Source organism: Monomorium pharaonis, chromosome 5 (genome assembly GCF_013373865.1).
Source record: "Monomorium pharaonis isolate MP-MQ-018 chromosome 5, ASM1337386v2, whole genome shotgun sequence".
In the NCBI taxonomy this organism is placed as follows: Eukaryota; Metazoa; Arthropoda; class Insecta; order Hymenoptera; family Formicidae; genus Monomorium; species Monomorium pharaonis.
Window position 1 is genome coordinate 29,589,568 of NC_050471.1, and position 10,760 is coordinate 29,600,327.

The 10,760-nt window shown below is 29.9% G+C and overlaps 1 protein-coding gene across 1 annotated transcript; it reads left to right on the forward strand.

Moving 5' to 3' along the window:
* The first annotated feature begins 5,912 nt into the window (after window positions 1-5,912).
* On the forward strand, window positions 5,913-6,433 carry LOC118645637. The gene has a single exon (XM_036287090.1). It carries the CDS (start codon window positions 5,948-5,950, stop codon window positions 6,416-6,418), a length of 471 nt encoding a protein of 156 aa, XP_036142983.1. The 5' UTR covers window positions 5,913-5,947; the 3' UTR covers window positions 6,419-6,433.
* The last annotated feature ends 4,327 nt before the right edge of the window (window positions 6,434-10,760 follow it).

Below are 10,760 nucleotides of genomic sequence, written 5' to 3' on the forward strand. Positions count from 1 at the left end.
CTCGGTGAGCTCCCATTTTCGCCCCGACGAAATTCGTTGCGTTATCACAATATATACGCTGCGGGCAGTGTTTGGTATCTAGATAAAATTATCTAGATGATTATCTAGATCAAGAAACGGATTATCTTTATCTTTATTTAGATTAAAAAATAGAAAGTATCTTTATCTTTATCTTAGATAAAAATGTATATCATTTTATCTAAAAATTATCTAAAATAATATTTTTGTTTGTTGCAAAAACGTATTTGAACATATAAACGGTGTCAACGTGTTGATACTCTGGAAAAATCGTGGTAAATGGCAAATAATAATGTAAGATAGCTCCATACACACCCGGTACCCTTTTCGTTTTCGCACTTTCGTATTTAGAATGCAAATCAAAGGAACTCCACTCTCTTACAAACTTTCCAAATGTTAAAATGATTTTTATGAAATATAATATATCCTTATTATTGTCGGCGCCAGTACCCAGATAACCAAGCGTGATTAATCATTTCAAGCAAACTAATGCACTGCATGAGTTGCCAAATAGTTGTTGTTTGGTTGTTGTCATCATATTAGGAATGCAATCGTATTCAGCAACATGAGTGATTACAAAAATTTAGTTAATAAAATTTTAAGAACAAGCGGTCAGCAATATTAGTACAGTAGGTTGTCAGCAGCATTTTGATGGCAACGTGACGACAACGAAAAAGAGATAATGTTTTCCTTTGTGTGTCGCATATTTGTTCTCAATCGTTGCAGTTTTGTAATTGATTCTCGTTGTTAACAAAGTTGAAACAATGTGTAAGTATTAAATGTTTACAACAATTTGCCAACAACGAAGTAGCATGTTGCACGAAAATAATCACACAATTTTTTATTGTCTATACCTTTGCAAATTACAAAAATACGTAAAAAAAAATTACACACACAATTATGTACCTATATTATTTTTTACTATTAAATCTAGAAACTTAAATAACTTACATAAATAATTATTTATTGTATTATTTTTATAAATTATTATGTTTGCTGAATTAAATTTAAAAAATAAAAAATACTTTGAATAAATAATTTTGAATAACGTATATGTTATTCAGAAAATTAAAAATACGATTTTTGTTGACGTGAGTTATTACACATTTCTATTCGGTTTACAAGGTATTAATGTCATATGCACGTTATTAATATTTAAGCATATGTTGCTGTAAAATTACTGTTTGTCGCAGACAACTCCTGCCCAAGGAACAACAATATTTTTTTAACGTTATTAAAATATTTATTTTTTACTATTTTTACATTATTAGCATTTATTGTATAAATAATATTTATTTAATATTTATTAAATATTTGTTTTTTATTAATCATTTATTTTAAATAATGAATTAGAAAAAATATTTATAAAACGTTTATTTAACGTTTATTTAATATTTATAAATTATTAATTTTTTGTTAAAAATAATTTAAGAAAATTATTTAAACAGTATTTATTTAATATTTATGTAATTTTTATTTTACATACAAAAAATCGTTTAAAATAATATTTAAAAAAAATTGGTTTAATAGTGATTTAATATTTATGTTACAATAATTAATTACTAAAATAATAATTTATAACAAATATTTATATAATATTTAATTGATGTTTTTATAATATTAATTTAACATTTTATTAAATTGTTCAAAATAATATTTACGTAACATTTATTTAATGTTTATGTAGTAATTATTTCACATTTAAAAAGTTTAAAATATTATTTTAAAAAATATTTGATTTCTGGTTAGGAAGCGTTACTACCCAGATAGCCAAGCGAGATTAAGCATATCGGGCAAATTAATGCACTGCATGTATGTTGTGAACTTGCCCACAATTTGCTGTCATTGTAATTTAACGTGGAACGAAGTTAACATCAAGAGAGCAAATAATCTTCATGAGTTTATAAAATTATAAGTGCATGCATTGAGGAATAATAAACTTGTCACATTGACAGCAATTGTGCATGCATGTTGACAACTTGCCGTCAGTTTGTTGAATTCTAATGTAGAATTTTATATGATGTCAAAACGACAGACAGTTTGAAGAAACACCTTGGCTTTAGTTTGATAAAATTAATAGGGAATAAGTGACAGCAAAATAACAACACGTTGCCTTTATTTGGCTATCTGGGTAATTATGGAGCATAAATCAAGTGTAAAAGATTAGTGAATCTATATAATGAGAGTGTTAAAAGCGTATAAATGAAACCTCTAAGAGACACAAATTGAAGCATCGGATAAAAAAAATGAAAATTAAGACAATATATATTATCAAAACAATATGGCATATTAACAATACTCAAAAATTAGAAGAAATGACATCTATCCTTCATTTTTAACGAACACAGCAAAAATAGATTTTTTCATAAGTTATTCCACATGTAGCTATTTCGCATATGTAAAAATTAGTAAAAAACTGTAAAACTTTATGTTTAATTATTAAAATATGAGTTAACTATACATGTTTAATCCTTTTGACAACAGCTATTGAAATGATCTATAACAAATATGTATAAATAAACATGAAGTACTCATGGATCATCACAAAGTGTTAGGTTGCGTACGATCTTCGAAGTCAAGCAACGTCGACGGTGGTTAACAGTTGGATGGGTGACCGTTTTTTCGGGTGTATAAGTTAAACATATTCTAACAGGTACGACTGTGGGTTGGCTGAAACATGTTTAGTTTGTGTCTTCTCCTCTAAATTATCGTAGAAATTAAGCGATGCTGGACTGGTGAAATTACGTTGAATTTATCAAATTGATTGCAAACAATTTTTACTCTTAAAACATTAAGCAACTTGTTGCCGTCATGTTGCTGTCACAAATTAATTCGTCGGGAGAGTAAACCAACATCAACAAGTTGCCGTCAACATGCTGTAGTCTAGTGTCGAATTCACGTACAACCTAAGACGCACAATGTCGAAGCACCTTGTCTCGAGTTCCTAGAAATTGGTTGTTGCAACGGTTGACAGCAACATGACGGCAACTTCATAGGCGTTTGGTTATCTGGGCGTGTGTTAGATAAGTTGCATAAAGTTTTGAACATTTAACGTCGTTTTTCTCAAAAACTACTGTTTTTATGGTTAAAATAAATAGGAGACAAAATATGTATTTCGATAAGATCTACAACTTTTGTTTAAAGTATTTTTAGAAATTCCCATTATTTACGGAAATAAATGAAAAAAACCATAATTTTTATGGTTTTTTTGTGGTTTTCATCATGAAAATCAAATTTGCGCCAATATTCACTATCATATTCGTAATCAGCGCCCCAAAATACATAAGAATATGTTTCAAAAAAATCGGAGGTAAGTCGTTTTCGGAACTGTATCCAAAAAGTCAACTTATAGTTATTTTGAAATCTTTCATCTCATGTATGCCTTGATTTACAAAAAAATAAGTTAGAGGATCAAAAATATAAATAAAAATTTTAAATGTGATCTTTGTAAATGTATGAAAAGAATTGTATTAATTAGAATAAATTGTTTCGGGAACAAAGTATTAAGTACTTACTTTTTAATTTTTAATTTGGCTAAAAACCTTATCTGTATATTTCTGTGTCTTATCCAGCTCGCATAGAATGCATGCCAATTACTAAATAGACAGGCGTAGAGGTAATCTTTGGCATCCATCTCCAATATTTCAGCTTGTGGCCACTTCATCGGCAAGCCAGCTATAGGCACTAGCCTATATAATATGTTGTAATAATTTGAGACAAGATTTTACATATTTCACCTATTTCAAAATCTAAAAAAGATGGTTGTACGATATATTTAAGAACTACACAGTTGCAATACAATATTTTTTAAAACAAAAATATAACACTTGTAACTATTCTCTTACCTGGCCTGCATAAGATAATGGCATACTTGAAAAACTAGCAAGTACATCTTCAAATAATCCTTTTAATATTATTTCAATATCCTTCTGATTTTATGAATTACTCTGCCAATTCCCTATATGATAATAGTTCATTCAATTTAAAAGAAAATGAACCTCCGTGTATTCTTATCAACAGCAACACACACTGTAAATTCCGAGCTTTGATATTTTACTCATCCACTCTTTTCTTTTTCTATTTTTCTTCTGGTTTAAATCAAGTGTTTCTTCCTCTCTTTAATAATTAAAAATAAAACATAACATAAAGTATTACTCTTATCTTAGAATACTTATTCCATACAAAAAATAAAAATTTTGTGCAATTTATCTGATTATACAACGCAGTGTTATACTAATCTTCAAATTTAGGCACAGCCGTAATTCCCTCCACGATGAAATTCACGATGTAATATGCGATAAAATTATGCTATAAAACTAAAATCACAACTAACCTCGCGCACGTCAACACGTCTCTAACTTCGAACTGTCACATGTCACTCGATCGACACGCGGCGGCGCGGACTCGATCACCAATCACGATACGATACATAGGGTGCGTTCCGTTTCATGCGCATAGTGCATCATTCATCCTTGTTCGTCAAACGTTTAACCGAGGATACAACAGTACAAATCCCCACTATTCGTCCTAGGCGCCGGGCGCGACGACGACAATAATGACTACGACGTTTTTTAAACTAAATTTACTCTTGAGCGAAAAATTCTAATTGCGATATCTCCGCTCGTAAGTCATACAGCGGAAAATTAAAAACACTTTTATTAGATAAATCAGATATAAGCTATCCATTAAGCCTATTTAGAAATCAATCAATTCAGTCGTTATTGAGATCCGATAATTACAGTCTTCTCGCAAACGACGTCTCGCGTAAAAGAAGCACACGGTGGTGTCTCGCTGCGCGTACACTTGGCGCGAGGCACCGTGCCTCTTGATTAATAACAAAAAAATTTATTTTTCTGTTATAGTGTTGCATATAAATATTTCATACACAATTTATATTTATTTTCAATATATGTATATGTTTACAGATTATTATAAATATTCCAGAAAGAAATAAACTTTTAGATGAGTCCATTATTGCATATCGTCGCTATTATTGTCTCAGGAACAAAAGTTATATTATATTGGGAGGGTTGGGTGGATTTGGTTTGGAATTAACCAACTGGCTAATATTTCGTGTTGCCAGAAATATAGTATTGGTTTTACGAACTAGAAAAAATTGTTACCAACGCATGAAGGTTTGACTATGGAAATCGTATGGTGTAAATGTGCCAATCATCAAGAATATCGATGTCGCTGATCCCAAAAGTTGTAAATACCTCTTGCAAACTGCGAAAAACAAAGCACCAGTGGACGCGATATTCAACCTCGATGTGGTGTTGAAGGATAACGTTTTAAAGAATCAAACCGCGGAGACATTTGTAGAGTTCTTTTAGTCAAAAGCTCGTGCAACACAAATTTTGGATAAACTTTCCAGAAAGCTTTGCTCTGAGACATTTTGTAGTGTTCTCTTCCGTTTCCTGTGGTAGAGGCAATGCTGGACAGACGAATTATGGCATGGCTAACTCTGTTATGAAAAGAGCGTGTGAAAAGAGAGCAGAGGAAGGATTACTCGGATTGGCAATTCAATAGGGAGCTGTAGGTGACGTGGCTCTCGTCGCTGACATGCAGAAGGATGAGAAGGAATTGATTATTGGTGGTACTTTACAACAAAAAATTCATGTTGCCTCAATGAACTTGATAAGTTTTTACTTCAAAGCCAGCCTATTGTTAGCAGTATGGTAGTGGCAGAAAAGAAAACGGGATCTATTGAACATGGAACTCCGACGGAAGTTATCGTCGATATTTTAGGTAAATTCATATTTACTTTTTGTTTTTACATACTTACTATATATCTTTTATTTCCTTTTATTTTACGTAACTAATTACTGGTAGTACATTACAGTTCAAGTCAAAATAACTTTTTATTTATATTACAGATATAAAAGACATGAACGTTGTAAATTAAAATACGTCTCTGGCTGAACTTGGAATGGACTCCATGATGGCTGTTGAAATCAAACAAACTTTGGAACGAGACTTTGACATTTTTCTTACTCCACACGAGATAGCTAATCTCACATTTGCAAAACTTAATAAGATATCCAATACAAACGTCAATAATTATGATAAGCAGCATGAGAATAATCTTAATGCAGATAAAGAGGCCTATGTGATAAAATTGCCAGTTGGTATTGTAAAAGACGAAGATTTTGTTTCAGAGATCTGTTGCAATCTCTCGACTAAAAATCAGAATACTACGACTGAAGTGTTTCTTATCCCGGGAATCGACGGTTGTGGAACGGTATTTCGTCATTTAGCTGCAGATATTAAATTTTCTGCAACGTCTTTGCATTATAACACAAATAACATCGATGCTACAGACATCATGGACACAACTGATCGCATTATCAATATAAGCAATCGTACGAGTAATTTCATATTCTCTGTAAAGTTTTTATAATTTTATTTTAAAAGACATAAAGTTTAAAAAATATTTTAATAATTACTTTAATATTCCCATAGCATGTATTATCCAAACTAAAAGACAGAAAAGACTTTGTAATGGTAGAATACTCCTTCGGATCTATTATCGCAATTGAGTTAACAAGAAGATTGGAAGACTTGAATTTTAAAGGTCGTTTGGTTCTTATCGACGGTGCTCCTGAACAAATGCGAATGATATTCAAATATTCTACAACAAATTTTAACGATGTGGATCTCCAGTTTGCTGTTTTGATTAATATTATAGAACTTTATTCACTAGGATCTAGTACAAAGGCATAAATGTTTTCTCAATTATATAAGTTAAAATTTATTGTACATTTGCGATATATTTTTGTATTTTCTGTGGTAATTATTATTAATATTACTTTGCTGTTTTAAAATTTTGTAATTTATGTGTCTTTGATTTAATGTAAATTTTTATATTTAAAAAAATGTATAATTTCATAGATTATAATGGAACTGGAAAATTGCAATACCTGGGAGGAGCGATACGATATTTTCGAAAGATCGTTTTTAGTTATGAATACGTCACTGTCCCCAGCAAATTTGAAGACGCTGTGTGCCACAGTTTACAAACATTCATCCGCTATTCGACACTACAATCCTTCTACATTGCCTCCCATTAATTCTCTTATAACATTGTTAAAACCTAAACAACCGTTGAATATACAAATGACGGATGAAGATTATGGTTTGCATAAGATATTTTTAAGAAGTTGCATTAATTTATATTTTATTGTAGTAAGTCAGATTTATCAAAAGTTTTAAGATTAATAAAAAAGTATAATATTTAAGGTAACTCAAAATGTAATTCAAGTACATTACGTCGATGGTACTCGTGTGACAATATTGAGAAACAAAAAGGTGTCGGCTGCAATTAACGGAGAATCACCCTTTATTATTTGAGGTAATTATTTATGACATTGAAAGATGAAAAAGTGTCTCCTGCGATTAACTGGGTACTACTGTTTCTAATTTTGTGCTATAATTTATGAAACATTTGTTATTATTAAGATTCTAAACATTAAAAAATATTTATATTGCATATATTATAAAATTAAAAGTAGTATTAAGTCAATCTCATTGGCCAAATTTATTCAAAAATCAATAGCCACAGTTACGACGTTTCAACCCTCGATTTGTGTCCTTATCAAGTGTGAGATGTTACGATAAATTACTGTGACGCACGCAAGTTTTATGGCATGTGCTTAAGTATGTCACAATTAGCGTGTGCCAAATTGAACAAGTTTAGATTCACAAATATTAAAATATCAATATTTGTGATTCTAAACTTGTTCAATTTGGCACACGCTAATTGTGACATACTTGAGCACATGCCATAAAACTTGCGTGCGTCACAGTAATTTATCGTAACATCTCACACTTGATAAGGACACAAATCGAGGGTTGAAACGTCGTAATTGTGACTATTGATTTTTGAATAAATTTGGCCAGTAAGGTTGATCTAATACTACTTTTAATTTTAATTGTTCACTGGCAAAGCAAAGAATCATTTTTATCTTATATATTATAAACTTTTTTTCTTAAAAATAATTATAAAAAGCTATTTTAAAAAATGTTTAGAAGTATTAAAAAAAAAAGTTTATATTATCGAGCTTCAAAATGAGTTTTAAATCATTAAAAATGTACTCATTGTATAGTGCAATCATCTGAAACAGTTTTTAAAATATTTTTACATATCTTTAAATAATTATTTGTTTATTAAAAAGAAATAAGTATAAATACATTATATTTTATAGTAATTTTAATTGTTTATAGTTACTATGGAATATTAATGTATTTATATTTACTTTTTTTTAATAAACTAATTATTATTTGAAGGTATGTAAAAGTATTTTAAAAAACGTGTCAGATGATTGCACTATATACCACGAGCATCTTTTTAATGATTTAAAACTCATTGTAAAGCTCGATATTAACCTTACTTTTTAAATCCTTTTAAATATTTTTTTTAAAAGCTTTTTATAATTATTTTTAAGAAAAATAGTTTATAATACATACAATATAAATATTTTAAAAAAAGCAAGAATTTTAATTAAAACACGCACACACAGCACACACACACACACACACGCACAGACACACGCGCGCGCGCACGCACGCACACGCACGCACGCACGCACGCACACACATCATTTTCCACAAAAGTAAACTTATATTAAAGGAAGTTATAAATGGACTTTTAAAAATTAATAAAATTATAATCGTTTATTGGAAGTGAGAGAGAGAAGAAGCTGCAGGGCTAAAAGATGTAGGGAATAGAGAGAATAGATCAGTTTAGTTTCCAAATTGGTGACAAATATTGAGAGTAATGTTTTTTTAATTTCAAGTTTTGAGTTTTGAGTCTACGAGGCTTTATGTTTTTAAGTCGATAAACCATTAGATTTCTTTATGTTTTACCATGTTACATTTTATTATGTTGTGTTATGCATTATATTGTCATTATGTTTTCAAGTGCAAAGCGTCAATTTTCTTTATTTTGTAATGAATTTTAATATTATTATTAGAGGATAATATGGTAGATGTAACCGGAGGCCACCTAAAGCCGAAAGGCAAGGATTATATAATAATAAATAATAATATTAATAATATAATCATTTGTAACGTATAATAAATAATATACGTATACGTACTTGTAACGAATAATAAATAATATATGTATATATACTACCATGTAACATTATTCTTCTTTACCCTTCTTATTTACTTTAAAATTAATAAAATGGTAAATAAGTTCTGTGACTAGTCGTCCGCACATTTTAATAGTACATTATATAATGAGGGCATAAAGTCGGTCTATTGTTTGTATATGTTATTCTTAGAAGAATACGGTTTTATTTTGTAAAAATTAATTTAAACAAAATAAAGTTTAAAAAAAATTGCAAAAAAGAATTTTTTAATTATCTGTCGTATTTTCGTCAATTTTTCACTTACATGTACTTTTTTTAAATTAAAGGGCAAAGACTCTACTTTGAAAATCCCTAGGCGAAAGTTTGATTTGTTAAGTGTAAACCTTTTGTATCGCATAAAAACCAAACATGTTTTTTTTAATTAAAGAAATAAAATTTTGTTATCATATTTCACAAGTTTCTCGTTAAAATCTTGCTAACATTAATCCAGATTCTTAAAGTTTATTCTTTTCTAAGCAATTAAAAAAAAAGTCGATACAATGTTTTTTGTTGATTGTACACGAGTTTGAAATTTGCACTGCATTTTAGAATATTTTAGCGAATAAATACGGTATTTGTTGAATATCATGAATTTTGAATATCAATATGATATTGCACATTGATTTTATTCGTGTTTAACTCAATCATACCGCTGTCATCAAAATGACCCGATGTGTACCATGTGGAGTTGACGATTGGATTTTACACATCATATGAAAAGGGTCGATTTTTTCAATAAAATTTGAATTTTTATTTTTTATGTTTGAGTATGTGTATATTTATATGTGATCTGAATAGACTGCTAAAATGGTGAATCTTCCGTTGACTCCAGTAAAATTGGCGCGTCAGCTATCCGTTATATTCAAATTAGTAAGTGATGTAAATTTCCACTGATGAATTTCAGAGCTACATGATATGCAAAATCCGACCGTCAATCTCCACGTACGTGGTGTTATTTAAAAAATCGGCCCTTTTCATATGATGTGTAAAATCCGATCGTCAACTCCACATGGTGTACATCGGGTCACTCTGATGACGGCAGTATGATTGAGTTAAACACAAATAAAATCAATGTGCAATATCATATTGATACTCAAAAAAAATACCGTACTTATTCGCTAAAATACTCTAGAATGCAGTGCAAATTTCAAACTCGTGTGCAATCAACAAAAAACATCGTATCGACATGCTTTTTTATAATTGCTTAGAAAAAAATAAACTTTTCTGAAAGAATCTGGATTAATATTAGATTTTAATAAGAAACTTGTAAAAAGTGATAACAAAGAACTCCGCACAAAACAAATGCAAAAGAGAGTACAATCAAATTGGCTGAAACTGATTTATATGGTAGTTCATGACATCCTGATCAAAAGTCCTCATAAGCGTTAGGTCTGAAAATGGCCAGTGTTCGAGTTATGAAGGGTCAAAGATTAAGAGATAATAACTAAACCAAAGAGACATTGAAAAATGAAATATCGTATTGTCGCAAAGGGGAAACTGGTATATTGACAGGTATACCGTGACAAAAAAATTGTGATGAGCACTTACTTCGTTGACCTGGTTGCAGCAGACGTTATTCTATCGTACACTGATTCTTTTCTCGCATGA

What these genes read in the sequence shown, in the direction of transcription:
- LOC118645637 (XM_036287090.1), top strand. Translation starts at nt 5,948, where the DNA reads ATGGACTCCATGATGGCTGTTGAAATCAAACAAACTTTGGAACGAGAC.